General features: G+C 40.8%; 1 protein-coding gene across 4 annotated transcripts in view; it reads right to left on the bottom strand.

The window, feature by feature from the left end:
- MAP2K5 (mitogen-activated protein kinase kinase 5) overlaps positions 1 to 18,250 on the bottom strand; it is a 254,155-nt gene that overhangs the window by 73,422 nt on the left and 162,483 nt on the right. For 3 of the 4 annotated variants that reach the window (XM_045823533.1, XM_045823535.1, XM_045823536.1), the window contains exon 17: positions 354 to 383. The exons of the other annotated variant lie outside the window; for it this stretch is intronic. In XM_045823533.1, the coding sequence (XP_045679489.1) occupies positions 354 to 383 (30 nt within the window). The remainder of the gene's footprint in view (positions 1 to 353; positions 384 to 18,250) is intronic. 4 annotated transcript variants of the gene reach the window in all.

Raw genomic sequence — 18,250 nt, 5'->3', positions numbered from 1 at the left:
TAATTTTAATGAATGTAAAAGCTACAACAGTGTATCAAGAAAAGGCTATGCCCCTCTCCCAATCTCAATATGAGCACAGGGAACAGGGTCAGGAGAAGTGAAAACACCACCAATGTCACACAAAGGAGGAGCGCGAGGATGGCTTTCAACCTTTAACAAAGGGGAAAAAAATCTGGAGTTAAAAAAAATCAAAAATCAATAGAGACTTCTAAATGACTCCTTTAAGATATCACTTTTCAATTTAACAGGACAGATTTATTTGTATGTGGCTCCAATGTTCACAATTGCTCCCTGCACCTTCATACATAGGAATGAATGTCACAGTGGCAAACGGCAGTAATGAACAATCTTACCTGAGGATATGGAAACCTCCCAAGAGCAAGCTGGGAAAGGAAATAATATTTGTCTAGTTATAGATTTGCATGCAGGGCAGATCTCCTTAAGACAGACAAGTACTAAATTTCAGAATTGTATCTGGCAAATATAAAGAGCTCACAACCTCAAATACACAAGCTAAATTATTACTGTAATTACACTGAGTTGTATGTAGAATGAATGTTTTCAATGGACAATGTTACATCCCCAATAATACATTCTAATTTTAACAACTAAACATTACCCTTATGTGGTTTCTCTTAGGAATATTCTCAGCTATCTGGGCATTATTCATGTTCACGTGTGTGACAATTTCTTCCACACAGAGATGTAAAACTACAGAAGGAGGCTGTTGGCTTTTCTTTTTGTAAAATGGAAACACCTTCAATTACAAGTAAATAGATAGGAAGGGTTGTAGGAAATGGGAAATTAAACACATGAATTAAAAAATTTTGCCATTATTTCCATCTATTTGTTAGTTTTTTCGTCCATTTTCTATCTACAGTTAGAAGAAAAAAGCTACTACAAGTGGGAAAATGGTCATTTTGAGAGTGAAGTCAGAATGACAGGGCAGAGTCTGAAATTGTGAAAGTGAATCCTTAGTGCTTCCAATTTTGCTTGATTTGTAAACTGCTATGTGTTTCTAGGCCAGTCACTTAATTTTGGTCTTTGGATCCTCACCTGTAAAAACAAAATCATTCGACCAGGAATAGGATTGACATAAAGTAACAAGATCAGATTTACCAAACTGTAGGTACTTAAAGAAAATAGTGGCAAAATTTTGCAATTGTATAAAGTGGCCCATCCTCATGCCTAAAACCCTTTATATGTATTTGTAACTACTTTCAAAGTAGAATTGCTACATCAGGGAACTTGGAAGCTGCAATGGATCCAAGAGAGCATCAACCCATTTTATGATTAGAACCCCAGAGTTCCACTGAAGAAGCTGGCACACAGTTCATCAGTAGAAGCCAAGGGACTGACCCCAAACCTTGCAACTTAATCCAGTGTTCTTTCCAACATATTACACTGCTTTTATAGATCTTGAGAAATTATACATTTATTTCAAAGACACTGATACTACTAAACATTTTTGAGCTCCTCCTTTTGGAATTATGTTTAGAATCATTTAACAGGAGAACCCTACCTCATTTTATTAGAATTGCATCATATCTTGGACTATCCCAAGATAAAATATACACCTCATCTTTTTGGTCATGTAAATTATTTGTTGACAAAAGTTTGAATAGCTTATGGGTATTACCAAAATCCAACTCCACTTAAAAAAATTTTTTATTGAATTTATTGGGGTGACACTGATTAATAAAATTATATAGGTTTCAGGTGTACAATTCTATAATGTATCACCTGTATGTTGTATTGTGTGTTCACCAACCCAGGTCAAATCTCCTTCTATCACCATTTATTCCCCCTGACCCTCTTCTACCTCCACCCACCCCTGCTTTCCCTCTGGTAATCATCATACTGTTGTCTGTTTCTATGAGGTTTTTCTTTCTTTTGCTTAATCCCTTCACCTTTTCCACCCAGCCCCCCAATCTCCCTCCCCTCTGTCAGCTGTCAGTTCTCTATCTATAAAGTCTCTTTCCATTTTGTTTGTTTGTTTTGCTCATTAGATTCTACATATAAGTGCAGTCATTAGGGTGGTATTTGTCTTTCTCTGACTGGCTTGTTTCACTTAGCACAATACTCTCCAGGTCCATCTTTGCTGCTGCAAAAAGTAAGATCTCCTTCTTTTTAATGGCCAAGTAGTATTCCATTGTGTAAATGTACCACAGCTTTTTTTAAATCCACTCATCTACTGATGGGCACTTGGGCTGTTTCCCAATCCTGGCTGTTGTAAATAATGCTGCAATGAACAGAGGGGTGCACCCAACTCCACTTTCAAAGAATAGTTTGTTCCTTACTAAGGATAGACACAAAGGGGCTGAGATTAATTTTCAAAGTTCTAAAACCAGTTTGAGCAACAATGTGATAGGAATGAACCACATAACATGTAAGGTGACTACTGTGAAAGGGCCAATACTCATTTGGATGTATGTATACATATATATGGACTACCTTATAAGTTTTATTACCTTGTACCCATTTCTTGTATATTCAGAGTTCATTGACTTCAAAGATATAAAGTTATCTTATTTCATTTGGTGGATATCATTATTCCCTTCAAGTATCAATAACAAAAACATCACAAAATGGGGTGAAGGAAAGAGAATATGAATGTTAATCAAACTCCTTTTAGTTTTGTGTGAATGGTTGTTGTCTATATACTGTTATTAATTAGGAAGGGGAGGGACTCAGTTCTCCACGGTCCCTACTCCACCCCCATAAACTAGGCCATTGATTTACTTTATTTTGTAAACACACTGTGTTCCTGGCTAACGCTTGCACGATGGTTCAGAAGGAGCTGCTGCGGTCTACTGCGGTGGTGACCGGTGGACTGGGCATTTGAGCCAGTTTGTACTGAACTGATAGGCGTTAACAGCTCTTAACAAGCTGTCACCTACCATCACACTGAGCTGCAGGTCACAAGTTTTGCATATCCCTGCATTTGGAGTTAGAACACTACCAAGAGAAGTGTCTCTCATTTAAAAAGCTGACAGCTTCCTAACCATGGGAAAACATTTGGAACCTTCTATCCCAAGCCTTCCTATGGATGCTGTGCCATTTACTTGGGTACATGTTGAACAACATCATGAGGGTCTATGGGAGAATGCTGCCCACACGACTTACCAGCAGAAGAAATGTGCCTGCCATACATACATACAGTTAAGATCTAAACTAGGTGGCAGGTGACAAACTGGCATTGGCTCTTGCAGTTTACAGAACTAAGAGATAATAAATGGAAGGCTTAACAAAAAGAGTGGAATATGGGGAAAAGTGTGAATTTTCCCCATTTCAACACAAAGCTTCATATTCTCAAGTTATTACAGCTCCACAGTGAGGCCAGGCTGCGGCTGACTTGTAAACGTGCTCTCATCTGCTTGGGTGCCTCTATCACGACTGGTACAAAGTGATAAGGATGGCTGATGCCATGCATTTACCGTGTGAGGCATCGCCATGAAGAAGAACACAGAGAAAACCCAGTGCAGGCTGGTCAGCTGGGAGCCGCCCAGAACAAGTCTGCTTGGGAACAGGTGGCCGTGCTTGACTGAACTAGTGAATTCATCATTCTTGGGACTGGCTTTGATTTGTACGCACTTTCCTGACCTTTTAGGGAATCTCAGTCCTACTTGTCAACCACAGTCCTTGGAGAACTTCTCTAAGATATCTTGCAGGTCTAACCTCTTTTGGGTCAGAGGACAGAGAATGGTTCCTTGACCTTGACCAAAGCAGCACAACAATCCTTTCCTCTCTCGTAGTGTCACCGACGGGCTGCTCCAGTGCAGGTCAAGGATTCCAGTCCTGCACCGGGGCAAACAGGCAGCGGCACGATTAGGCTGGCACCCAAAGCAGTCGTTTTAAGGCCCCAGGAGAGGGAGCTGCCTTCCACATCTGTCCCTGTCCTTCCAGGTTTAATGCAGCTGCAGTGTTTAGGTGCCACACTATCTGTCTTCTGGCAAAGAGCAGGAAATCTATGGCCAGGCCCCACAACCCTCTTATCAAGTTCAATTAGGAGAAGGTAAAAAAGGAAAAGTGTTCTTAGGTATGACTGCATGAAGAACAGGTTCTTCGAGAGGTTGTCGAAAACCAAAATGAGCACGGGGCCCCCGTGGGGGGAGGCCGCACACGCTCTGACGGAATGTTTCAGAGACAGGTGAGCTGGGGCCGCTCCGTCTCCTTTACCCCTACTGGTCTATTAATCTGCTTGCACTTCCCGGGTTTTTATTGTCAAGGTATTATAAATTAGGAAACTTACAAAAGAGAGTATGTAATCTTCCCTGAAATGGCCTGCAGATATGTCACTGTACTAAATGTGTTTCAGATTTAATGAAGCTTTAATGTCCTTTTTAATTTTGCCTGTTTCTGTATCACCAGGGGTCGGGCAAGGCAATCAGCACTCAAGAGGGTGGTTTGGTTTAAAACTAGGAAAAAACTCATTTGCTTATGAGTTGCACTGTATTTTCTTAATTAAATTTACTGAGTAAAATGGTTTAAGTTCAGCCAACCAATGACCTCTGTATGTAGATTTAGATTTATAAATAGGTTAACAGTTAAAGAAAAAAATCACAACAAAGCAAACAGATTAAGGCTAAGCCAATAGAAATCTTTGCTTTCTTTATCATCTTTACAAAAGAAGCATTTAAATACAGGCAGCTGAAGTCCAGTTTAAAAAAAAAGTGCACTGAAGACTGTGGATTCACATAAGCACCAGCAATTCACCACACGGTTCTCACATCCTTTCATTCCCAGGAGTGGACTGACTTGCACTGAGAAGGACTTGGCTTTATTTATTTGGGGGGGGGGGGTGGAGGTAGAGATGGGGCAGGGAAAGGATTCTATTTAACATTAAATAAAAAAGTACACTTTAATTCCAAACACTTAAGACTCAGCAAACTGCTAAATACTCTGCTCCTTATGGGAGGTTTACTATGTAAAAGGCAGAAAAGAACACTCTGAAAACATTTATCATTTGGGAATATATTTAAATAACATTAAATGCTAACATTTCACTGTAAAACTAGGACTGTTCCTTAGTGTCCTGTTATTGATCTTTGATTTGTCCAACCATAATTTATGAAACACTCGAGTTGCTAGCTTTTGAGTATGTTTGGATTTTCTAACCTAAATAACAAATGTATGTGTGTGCATGTGATCATAACATTTGCCAAATACTTAACAATGCATGACAGAAACCTTTGTATATCAACAAAAAGTTAGAATGAAGATATTTATTTACAAAGCAACAAAAACAGCTTGTGTTGGTAATAAGAGGAATCACTGCCATGAAGTCACAAATGATAAACAGAACGCAGACGCTGTGGCCAGAAAGCCAATACAGGACCCAAACTCAGAAATCCAGGTATGTTTTTGGTGATCGTCTCCCACTTAGAACAACAACAATGTGGGAGTAGTGTTAAATTTACCGTTATGCTGAAGGGCACTGAATGTTTTATTCTTAATTTAGGCATATTCTATGTTTCTTGGCATAACTGCAAATTGAAAATAAGCATTTTCAATATAGCCAATGATCTAGCTGAAGGAAGACTTTATAGTCTGAAATGTTCTAAAATTTGTTCTTAATTACCTTGTGTACATTTCGCACAATTAAATTTCCATCTAAGGACTTTGCATTTAGATTGTGCATTGCGGTTAAACCTTCATTTTATAGAAATGCAGCAGCTACTCTGGAACATCCAGACACAGGGAAACTTAAAAAAATCAGACTTAACTACTGGATTACATAAAATTCCCTTGGTAAGACTTCATCCCAAGACCAGTTTTCACAGTCCTAGAGAGAGTTTAAATCAGCTGAAAGTATGCTGGTGAAGAACCATAATAAATATTAAATACCTCAAAATCTACCCTAAGATTTTACTTTTCTTCTCATGTATCAATTTCACTGTCCTCTTACTGAATGCTTTAAAAACAATCCCAAGGATATAACAGCAATCTACCAGTGTTAAAGTACTTTGGAGGTTACAGTGACAACAAAGAACACAGAAACACAAGGCGTGTTGAAGTAGGGTTTCAATTAAATGTGGAGGATTTAGTAATGCAGGACCAAAGAAAAAAAGAGTTACAAATTAATTTAATCTTCTGCCTATAGTTTGCAGCTGCACTCTAAAGTGTCTAGGGCTTAAGAACAAAGCCTTGAAAGGCCTTGGAGTGAGAAAAGCTTCAATTTTTAATGTATAACGCCATTAGCTGATAACTTGTGGAATCTGCAACCCCTGCGGAGGGGCATAAGTGCGAGTAACAGAGACTGATGAAGTGACATATTTGTTCATGTCTAGAACCATGAGGAAGAGGGTTATTACTAACACCATCAGGCCCAACAGAAATATGCCCTAATAACCTCTGGGACCTTCCACATGATCAGTTCTCACTACATCAAATATATTAAAATCAAAACCTAATTCACTTTAATTAAAGACAATTAGTTTATTTTACTATTATTGTTTTAACTTGTATTATATAATATGTTGCAAATTAAAGATGCGATAATAAATATAACGAAAGCATCAAACTGTGCTCACCTTTCCACTCATGCCGATGAAATTAGCTTGTCACTGTTTTCCATTTAAGGAAATTCAAGGGCACCATCATCAAAAGTGGTGCAGAAACATTGCACTCTAAAAAGAATACAGTGAAACCATGCACGCCTTTTCCTTATTCAATTTATTCTTCTGTTCACATAACACTTCCCCTATAAACTCTCAGGATTTCTTTAGCACAAACAGAATTATGGCCCAGTGGAGGCACCAGAAGCTTAATTAATTTGCCCAAGGTCATACTGTAGGTTGGTGGCAGAGCTTGTTAGATTACTAGGAACTCTGAGCTCTACAGATGTTGTGGCAATGGCAAAGGCCCCTGTCTGCAAAGGCCCCAGAGATTTCTAGTGCGGTGGGTGAGCTCCAGCAAACAACTCCTTATGCCTGTGCAAATAGTGCCAAGTGCTCCTGAGAGCTCGAAAATACTGTTTTCTTTGTGTGGAAAGAGCCTAAATGTGAGGTTCCCACCAGGGGTGCTTTTTAGCGTGTGCCAACATTTTCAAAAGAACTACTCCTACTTGTTCTCACCCAAGTCCACTGATAAAAGGAGAATTTATTTTAACGTAAGGAGTCTAAACACAGTAGCACAATGAAATAAATCAAGCAATTCTCCATCATTCAGCAGGTCCTTCATGCTGTCCTACAGATTACTACTACTAATAATAGAGAAAAGACATCATTACAAATAAATGTTTCTAATAGGAAGTTTTTAAAAAAAAATTAGAAGTGGGCTTATTACAGTGGACACTTAAATGGGGAGAGGGCAACAGTAATTCACAAGTACAATATACTAACGCTGTTCCTTTTAATTGCTTTATTTGTTTCACTGTTAAAAATGATTGCTTGCTGTAGCCTAACCATGAATGCCGAAAAGCATGATACATTGAGGTCTCAACCTGGGCAAACTGTACCTAAACTTACACTTTATTGCAGCTTAGTTCACAATCTTCACCTAATATAGGGTTATATCCCAGTGCAGCAGGAGGATAAATCATCCTGGAATATTACTCTGGCAAAGTTTAGCTGTGACTGGAGCATATGTGCTTTCGAGCCACTGAAGCAAAGGCCCATAAAATACACTAATTACTGGAAGTTATGGTCACTGAGTGATTGATAGCGCTCTGCAAGGCAACTTCCTCATTTTCAGCTCTTCTGACGGGGCTCATCCGCCACACAGCAATTATTAATTCATGACCCACCCCTCAGGCACCAGTACCTTTACTTCTAATTCTCCTGCTACCAAACTACTGCTACAGCTGGACACTGTCTTTCTTCATTTTGATGGCTGCGTAAGGATGATAAAAAGTAGATTTCATGCTAAATGCTATTGTTTGAATCTTTAAACGTCGCTTGGTCTTTCTAACCCTGCTGTCCCAGAACACATAATTCTCCTTCCTCTCCCATAATGCTATTTTACTTGCATTGCTTTTTTTCCTTAAAAACAAGTATGTGTGTATGTATATATGCATGTATGTATGCATGCATGTGTGTATATGTATGCGTGTATGTATCAATCTACCTGTACTATATTGAGCCAAAAACTCTGACTGAATTATGTTTTTGGTTGAATATTATGGTTTAAATGCAATATATAACTTCATCTAGGCCACAGTAAATATGAGGAGCAGCTAACTGATTTTTAAAGAAATGGGGGTGGGGGAACTCCCCACCATTTAAAGAGACCCACTCTGTCAAAGCTTTGAAAACACTCTAACCATTCCAGGTTGATTTCCATTAGTAGCTCTACCCAGAATGATGCTAATTAGAATATCTGTATGCAACTAATCTCTAAAAAGTCACTTAAAAACAACTGCAAAGGTCTCTTTTGATGGTGTTCTGCGCACTGAGGAAATTCAGTGAGAGACTTTGAATTAAAGACACACTTTAGTGATGACAGATGAAAGCAAACATTCTACTTTTCCAACAGAAAAATGAATGTTCTTCAAATTTTCACACAACTCAAAATGCAAGAGTGAGGGCAGTTGCCCTACCTGGAATGTGAGATGCTGTAACAGATGGACAGATGGAACTCCAAGCTACCTATCTTTCAGGACTTGGTTCGAATTCTTCCTCCTCTTTCGAGTCAGTCCCAGAAGACAATTTTGAGGACAGAATTCACGCTGCTCCCTGCAGTGTATCGCGCCCCACACCTAGCGACAGTTCCCAGTGTTCTACATCTTCCAGTGTCTCTACTGGCAGGTAAGTGATAACTTGTTGAAGAACAAACTCTAAGTCGTAAACTTTGATATATTCTCTATGACACCAGAAATAGTACTTTGCAGTAGGTGGGCCCTTAAGCATTTGTTGATTATGATAACAGTCTGAATGGTAAAGTCTCCTAGGGCCTGGGGAGCAGCCTGGTGGTGCATAGCTTGGTTGTTTCTAGGCCACAGTACTTTAATGAACACAGCATACAAACTCTTTGATATTAGAGGTTGATAGTCTTAACTAACAAGGCCCTCTTACACATCACTGCTCAGAATAATCACTTGCACATATTTAAGCATTATGATTAATTTAGGTGGCTTATTTCTTATTAAAGACTAAAGGGTTTGGAAGAAGGGAAAAGATTAGAGTTAACTGCCCCAAATCCATCTCATGTGCTTAATAATCATTTTGATATTCATAGTAAGAATTCAGACATGACACTCTTTCAGTATGTTTTTGTAATGCTGACCCGAGTCCTCTGACAGTGGGCAGCTTTAATTGTGATAGTCCCTAGAGACCTAGTTGGAGGGTGTCTCCACTTCTAAACTGCTCCCTGGGGTCATGCAGCTGTGGGCACCTAAGAAAGCATTAGCGCTGGGGTACACAGGGTACGGTCTACTGAGCTCAACCTAGTCTACACTTCTATTTCTAGACATTTCAAAGTCAAGGGAGTATAATCAGGTAATATTCTCATAGTTCTGGCCTTTGTATATATGTTGCTGCTGCTGCTGCTCGAGAGAGAGAGAGAGAGAGAGAGAAACAGACAAACAGATTTGGAGTGGCCATCCCCACCAACATGCCATGCATGTATGTAGAGCCATCGTGAACCTTCCGTTCTGAACCACCGTCTGACTGTGCTCTTACCAGAGGTCCCTGCGGATGCTATGTGGAATGGCTGAATCCTGCCAGGATTCCTGACCCATAGAATCCTCAGTAAAACAAGAACAAATTGTTATTTGAACCACTCACTTAGGCAGTTTATTAAGAGAAACAGACAACTGAAATGCTTTCTTTGACACTGACATCAGCCCCTCCTTTCACCTGCCCAGTCCTATGCACTTCTGTCTGTTGAACTTTTACTTGTCTTCCTCCCTACTGGTCAAGAAGCTTCTCAGGGCATTGTTTGTATCCTTACTGTTGACACAGTGTAGCACTACATAGTGTCTAGATGGATTCTCACCTATCCATTTTTTCTGAAAAACACCACCATTTGTACATTTCAACATATGGCAACCCTGAATTAGCTCTAGGGACAGAGTAGGTAGTAATCCTGTGAAAAGCAGTCTTGACTGATGAGGAGAGTCATGACAAACCAGTTGTTTACTTTCTTTACTACCTGTTCATTTACATTTATCATTTATATATTCTTTTTTCAAACTATTTGATCTACTTCCTTTCTATTGCATAATGGAGGAAGCAGACTTTAATCCAGAGTCAGAATACGTGACTGCTGCTACTTGGTCTAGTGAATTAGACTTTCTAGCAAAGTCCTTTAATTTCTCTGGGCCTCAGTTTCCTCATTTGCAAAATGGGAACACTGATGCTCACACAATGGAAAAATCCTGGGTGACTTAAAACTACTGATTTTTCAGTCATTTTCCATCACAGTGGGGAGAAGCTTAAAGGAGATAATGAGTATCAAATGGCTTTGTTAAGTGTTACGTACACATAAAATATGTTGTTATCCTCTTGTTAGAATGACACCAAGCAAGATGCCAACAGCTAGGAATAAGAGGGAAGAGCACCAGACTTCACACGGGAAGTCCAGATTCCAGGCCCCTCAGTGCAGTACTGGCTGCGTGCTGTAACTGCAGGCACACTCCCTCCCTTCTCTGGACTGAGCTTCTGCACTGCTAAGAGGAGGGATCTGATTAACGAGTTTTAAACTCTCTCTTCTAGTTGTTACAACAACAACAACAACAACAATAAAACAACCATTCTAATCTCTAAATACAAGATAAGATGTATAAAAGAATTTTCTAAGTAAATGCTATACAAATATGAAAGCTATTACCCAGTTCAGAACCAGAGTATATAATATGGTCTGTAGGATCTTTGAGTATTTCTTTAAAGCCAACTCCAGGTCACTGGGTTTTGCGTGTTGAGTTCTGGGAGCAGTGGTTTTCATCCCTGGGTATCTCAAAGCCGGCTGCAGTGTCTCCCCAATTATTGCACTCGGGGAATTTCACAGTTGATAGACATCACTAGAAGACTGGTCCCTTATCTTTCAGATCTCAACTCAAAAGGAACTGCACATCACTTAGTTACCCCAGGAGATAAGGCTGCTTCTGTCTAACAAGTTACTAATGTTGAGTAGCCTTCTGTAAAACGTAGGCTCCATGAAGGCAGGGATTTTGTCTGCTTCATTCACAACACTGTCCTGAGTGACTACTACAGTACTTGCTACGGAAGAGCCACTCAACAAAAATTTTCTGAGTAGCTAAAAAATAAATGAATGCATCTTGTCCAACCTTATATTTGTCTGTTCTACAAAGCATTTTTCCCCTTTCAAACAAAACAAAAACCATGAGACAAGTGGTTATTCAGTCAATATTTAAATGCCCCCAAGGGACAGAGCAGTTTTACCCCGAAAGGCAATGATTCCGCACTGAGAGGTATATAGGGATCTATCCATTAGATAATTCTTTATATTGAATAGAAAACCATGTGATTTTGTTGCTGTTGTTAGCTTCAAAAAGTTCAGCCTGACAGTCATAAAGTGGCAGCTTGCTCTTCCCTGCTGACAGTCCTTCAAACATCTGAATGTGGGTTGTCAGACACTTGCTTTGTCTTCTCTTTATTTCTTTATTCTTCATATCAAAACTGTTGATTTAATGGTTTCTTTAAAAGTCCAAATTGTGTGTGTTTGTGTGCATATACAATTTGAACATGTGCTGTTGGAAAAACTTTAAAATCAGTCTGAAATCCATCAAAATACTAAAATGCTTCGCTGGGATTGCTAGCACCTGCTCCGTCTTGTTTCACCGATCTCATGGTTGTTCCCCACAGCTTCGAGCACAAAGCAGCGCAACAATGCACCATTCAGCGGGGAACCCTTCACTTTGTCCGCCGGTTTCACACTCACTACAGTCACTGACAGCCTTGGAAAATGTGCATTTAGGCACGGTAATCTGAGACAGCTGGATCCCTTCACAAACCTTGCAAAGGGCTGAACTAGTCAATCCATCATTTCCCAATGGTCATTTTATCAGCTCCTTCTTGCAATAAGTTACACAAAATTTTACATAAAAAAACAAACAAACCACAAAATGACAATGAAAAAAGTGGAGTTAAGACAGAACTACAAAAAGGGGATATGAGGAGGCAAGGAGGGACAGAAACTGCTCCGGGCTCTACTTCTCAGCATTCTCCGATGAAGCAAAGGAGGCCCACGGCCAGGACTGCTGGAATCACACTCCTGCCCACTTTCCTACACAACCTTCCACTGAAATGTCCTCAGTGTTTGGACCCTTTCCGCCTTGATTCTTTGGCCTTCTGATGGTTTTCAGAAGAAATTTCTGACCAACAGGTAGTATGTTTCACTAGATGGAGCAGCAGACTGAACATATTATAATAAGACTCAACTTCTACTCATGACATTGATAATAATTGTAAGAGGAAGAGGAGACAATATCAGCATTTAAGTGGATCACAGCAAATGCCAAGTTTTTATGGTCTCGAGAAGCTGACAGCAGCTGCTCATGGGACATCCAGAGCCATCCGTCACCCCTCAGCCCAGGTTCATAACCACCAAGGGCCAGAGCGGCAAACAAAGCCTCAGCTGTAGGCCACTAGACACAGCTGTGTCCCTGCATCTTTTCTGTAGAGAGGGGGAATGGGTCCTTCTGCATTTGCATTTAGGAGGCAGGAACCAAGTCTAGGTAATGCTCCATATTCTTGTCACCTGGTAAACACCCAATACACAGATGAGGATGTTATTACAAAGAAAAGCTTACTTCTCAAAGTAACCTTATGGGGTTGTTAAAGTTAAATGAAAGTGTTTATAAAAGAGCTGAGAACACTGAAGACCGCTCACTTTCAAAAAATGTGTTTACTGCTGATTATCATCCGCTCCCCCTTATTGCATTGTGGGTTCAATAAGGAAGGGGAGCATGCCCATTTTACTACCACTGCATCTCCAGCACTGAGTAAAGTGTTGGGCACATAACGCTCTTGAGCACAAATACGTAAAGTAACCACTTGCTCAATATGGATGTGAGAAGGAAATGGGTTCTGATGTTGTTTTCATTTTACAGATAAGAAACTGACAGTTGGAGTGACAAAGTGACTTGGCCAAGGCCACACTGACAGGAAATGGTGGTGCTGATATATCTGGTTTATCCAAAGTCTGAGCACTTGAACAGTTCAAGAAGCAGGATGACCGCGCATGAATCTGGAAACAGTATCATAAAAAAAATCACATACTCTTCATCAGACTTCTCCAGAAACTTCTGTACCAGGCTGGGTGAGCCAAGCCACTTTTTCAATACTTTTATTTTCACTTCACATCACTGCATGTGTTTGTAAAAGTAGAAGATGACACTTCGTTTTCTCGGTGTCTAATGAGTCTCACCAGACATCCACTAAACAATGTATGTAAAGGGAAAATTTAAAAACTGACATGTGTTCAGAGCCTTTAACATTTCCATATGACAGTGCAGTTATATCCTACTGTTTGGACTTTTTATGCTACATTTTCCTGGGGAAAAATTCTATTATAGATATCTATAGAAAATTAAAAAATTTACTATTCTTTCCAAAAAACTTTCTCTGGGCCAAAGCATTGATATAGGTCATTTAGGAGAAAAGTTAGGTTTTGTTTTTTTGTTTTCACTGTAGGAATACCAAGAGGAGGGCAATCTCAAATGACATGTAAATATTTCTCATGTTGTAAAATTGAAATGAGAACATTTTCTTCGGTGATTTCCTCCCCTCTGCTCTCTCTAGTCTTTTTTCCCGAAACTTCCGTTTTTCGTATGTTAGACTTACTGAGCTGGGTCCCTAATTTTCATTTCTCTGTTTGTTGTTTTTCTCAGAAAGCCCTATTGTTACAGCATTCCGTTCTTGCTTTCCTGGGTACGATGTCTGTCTTACCTCTCTGAGGGCATCACAGTAATTCATTTGCGTTGGTCTCTGCGAGGCCCTCCAGGTTACTTTTTAATTTAATTTTATTTTTTTCTCTAGGTTTCTGCTTTCACCTTAAAGGCTTCCCTCAAGCACCTTGCTAAGAGTGAGGGCCCACACCTCTGACGGGAAACATTGTGCTCCTGGGCGGAGCCTGCAGGCTGAGGTGACACGACGTGGCTGGGCTGTTTCCTCGGGGACTCCCGTATCTAGATCTTTAAGACTTGGTCAGACTCCACTATAGAGAGCCTTTTCCAGTCTCCTGCCGGAAAGGTTAATCTGGCTGCGAGTCCTAAGAACAGGGTGCGGTGAGAAGGCCAGGAGACCTCAACTTAAAATCCAAACTTCTACTCCATGTGCTTGTACTCACTAATGGGATGCAGTCTGCTACACAGTGCCAGGCAGCACTTTTTTTGTTTTTTAAGATTTTATTTATTTATTTTTCTTAGAGAGGGGGAACGGAGGGACAAAGGGGGGTGGGGGAAACATTGATGTGAGAGAGAAACATCATTTGGTTGCCCCTTATACCTCTCATATACCCCAACCAGGGATCAAACCCGCAACCCAGGCATGTGCCTCAACAGGAAATCAACTAGCAACCTTTGCTTTGCAGAATGACACCCAATCAACTGAATCACACCAGTCAGGGCTGCTATCACTCACTGTATTCTTTTAAAAAAAAAAACCCTCTCCCCAGTCCTGTTAGAGTTGGGGAGAGGCAACCGTCTGCTGTACTGTTAGGGAGAGAATCTGTGAGTCAGAGTAACTGTTTCTCCAGCCGACTTTAGAACAATTCTCTACTCTTAGGTCCTACATTCACTCCTGGGTCCAGATGTCTGGAATCACCAATTCCTGAGACTCCGGGTGTTCTGCAGTGACCCAGGGCTTCTGACTTTCTTCCCTGCTGCTCAGGGTTTCAGCGCTCTCAGCTCTGCCAACGTGTTCACTGTGGTTCATCTGCTCCCCCACATCCAAAATGTGGTTGCTCTTGTCTCCCTTCCCTTTTGTTTTGCCTTTATGATACTATGCCTTAAAAAATTCCTTCATGGTTATTTTTATTGGAGTTTCAGGTGAGAATGGAAGTTAAAGCATTCCACGTTTCCACCAAATTAGTAGTCCTTTTGAACCAAACATAAACATTTCCAAAGGTAATCTCTTTTAAAGAGGGGGATAACGGCTTAATGTTCTCCTTGTGACCTTTGTATAGAAGCTCTGAAGTAAGCTTCCACTTAAAGAGGAGGCAACAACAGGCCCAGGAGTGCAAACGACTTATCCAAGGAGCTGAGGTTTCACAGTGGCAGAGGTGGCAGACGAATCTAGGTCTGCCCTTTGGCAAACAGAAAGCCCTTCTTCACATGCAAACCATTTGTGATCTACTTAGCAAACATTTATGAGCGCTTATGTTAATGGCTCAAATCAAATATTAAACTCTGATCTTTATTACTTATTACTCAGAAACTGCTTTAAAACCATTATAAAAGTATGGGAAAAAATCAAGCCAAAAAGATTTTTCTGAATAAGTACCCACTAGGGCAGTGGAACTGCACTAGAGAGTGCAGGAGAGGTAGAGAGAATCCGTGTGAACCTGATCATAAGGAACTATGACGTAATTACAACACAAAATGGAAAATCCACAAGCCACAGTGAAGATGTGGGTGAAGGTCAGGAGAAGATATTATTTTCAGCTGGAGAGATCAGGGTTGGACTCATGAAGTATGGGTGTTTAAATCTTAAGGAGATGAAGAAAAAAATGATATTCCATGTACAGTGAACAGCACAGTAATTATTCCATGGATTTACTTTTAATTTGGTAAAGGTAATTCTAAAATTCAGAAGAAAAACTCTGTCAAAATAATAGAACCCACAGAACTCTTCAGAAGATGGTGTTACTTTGATGACAATGACCTTTTCTGGCTCTCTGAGCACGCTCTTCACCTATCTAGAGATGTTTGTCTAAGCCATGGGCCTTGCTTTCATCGTTTAACACATCATTCAAACCACTTGAATAAAGCAGCGATCATGCCAAAGAGCGGTCTCAGAGGACTAGGTGACACTCCAATTAACCAAACACATGGAGCCGACTGTTCTACGTCTGGGACTCGAGAGACTGACAGAGAGAGAAGGCAAACAAAGGCAGAAAGAAAGAGCAAGGACCCAGGTGAAAAGAGTAAAATGCACGTGCTAAAGGTGGGAACTTCTGAGGGACTCCTGCGGAAAGGCCTGTCCGAAGGTTACCCACCGCCAATCTTAACAGGGTTTATAACGACCCACCAGACAGAACCACACACCAGAACACAAACTTATAGAGCATACTAAGAACATTACAGGACTGGCCTGGTACCTTTTTAAATGTATAGGCATCGTCCTGGGTACTGCAAATGCAAGGCTAGAGAAGGGTGTATTGTTCACTTATGTTTTGACCCAAGAAAGGTCAATTGAAAACCTAGCTTTTACAACTATGACTGTTTGCCTCCTACCTACAGATCTGTTGTGACTCAAGTGACACAAAAATATCCACGGAGTGACTGATGAGTGAAACGCAGCAGTGGGACTCCCGCCTCAAGACACTGTGGGATAACAGTGTGGGAAACACTGAGCTGCCCATGGAATTAAAAAAATTGTGCCTTAAAATCTTTTCGGTATTGCCCTCCCTGAAGAATTAAATAAAATAACCAAGCTTGGTAAAACAAAGCCCTTACTATGTACCAAACTCATTTTCATTTTAAAGTTTAGCTCTGAAGTCTTGAGTAGCAACCAGCGGGGTGAATAGACCGAGTCAACTGAACCATTAGGAGTTTTCTAGAAGAGTCAAAAATTCTGGGGGCAGGATTAATCCTCCCAGTTTGTCCTACTTCAGGAACTTTGTACCCTTGTTAGGGGGTCTTACTTCGTTTTTCTTTCGCATTTCCATACTAATTCCTATCATGAAGGTTCAAGGAAAAGGTTCAAGTCCAGCCGGGTTTTCTTCCCCATGACAATGTGCGCCGCTAAACCGCACATAGGATTCCATAACTAATCCACACATGGAGAACTACAACACATTCAAAGATCTGAGTTGAAAACCATAAGCCAAAAACACAGAAAGGGGCCAAATTCTTCCCTGCTCTAGTCAAGCTGGATAATCTCATTTTTCCCTTCTAAAGGGTAATTTCCATTTTCCTATTACTTCTGCCAACTCCAAATATTACACACAGCTGACAAGGTTCTGGAAGAGACCCACTTTATCTCACGAACAGAGGGATGCCAAACTGTGGAGATGGGGCAGTTCTGTCCCTAGATAAAAGATAGCCTGATATTAAAGGTTCTTTGCTTAAGGCACAAATGTACCTGTGTGTGACTTTTTAAATGGCACATTTTAGTGGCATGTAGCATCATCTTTTATGAAAGAGTGTGGCGAGAGGCCTTGTTATGACTCCCCATGGGGACAGTGACAGCACATTAACAAGGGAAGAGGCAGTATGAGGCAGGCAAGCAGGGGGTGAACCTCGTTGTGTTAGGAGTTTAAAACAGTGAAGGCCACCTTCTGATTTCTGCATCACCAAACCTCAGCGATGGGTCAAGAGGTTATGAAATTGCAGGGGTGAGGGTAGGGGGTTGCTAGGTGGAGGTAGAAAACTCTAGTTCCCATTTTGCCCCTATTTGATTCTTGTATAATTTCAGGAAAACTCCTTTGCTCAGTTTCCTGTAGTTTTATCCTATTTTTTCTTTACCCCTAGCACCTTTGAGGAATAAACGGATTGAGTTAAAACACTTGGAGGAAGGCATCCACACAAATAGGTGGTAAAATGGCCTACCTGAGGCCTTGCATATTTTGACAAGTGATCTCCCCTAAAGAGTTTACAGAGATGAGAGTGCTGGGGGACGGGGAGGGGCTCCTCCATCTTTTCCTCCTTCTCCCAGTGGCAAACTCCCCTCTAGACCAGCCCGACTCAGCTGTCAGCTCCTTTGAGAACCGCTTCACCCACCCACTGTTTACGACTCAGAGCCTTCCACACGCATCCTCCTGAAGCCTCGTCACACTGTTCTGGGTGTTAGGTGTCTGTCTTCTCTGTCAGAGCAGGTTTTTGTCAGCTTTGGGTGTGCCACTCTCCAAGGCCTAGCACGCGATAATTGCCAAAATAATTATTATTGAATGAATGAATGTTTATATTCTTCAGAGTGCAAACACAGGAAGGGAATCTTGTTTTTAAAAGTGAGGATAAACAGGCCCTGAATGGATAGCTCAGCTGGTTAAGGCATTGTCCCAATAGGCAAAGGTTGTGGGTTTGATCCCTGGTCGGGGCACATAAAAGAATCAACCAGTGAATCCATGGATGGGTAGAACAGCAAATGATTTCTGTCCTCCTCACACCCCACCCCTCACCAAGTGC

The sequence above is a fragment of the Phyllostomus hastatus genome, unplaced genomic scaffold, assembly GCF_019186645.2.
Source record: "Phyllostomus hastatus isolate PE091 unplaced genomic scaffold, TTU_PhHast_1.1 phas_scaffold_501, whole genome shotgun sequence".
Taxonomy (NCBI): Eukaryota; Metazoa; Chordata; class Mammalia; order Chiroptera; family Phyllostomidae; genus Phyllostomus; species Phyllostomus hastatus.
The sequence above is the reverse complement of the archived record's forward strand: the minus strand, read 5'-3'. Positions and strand labels throughout refer to the sequence as shown.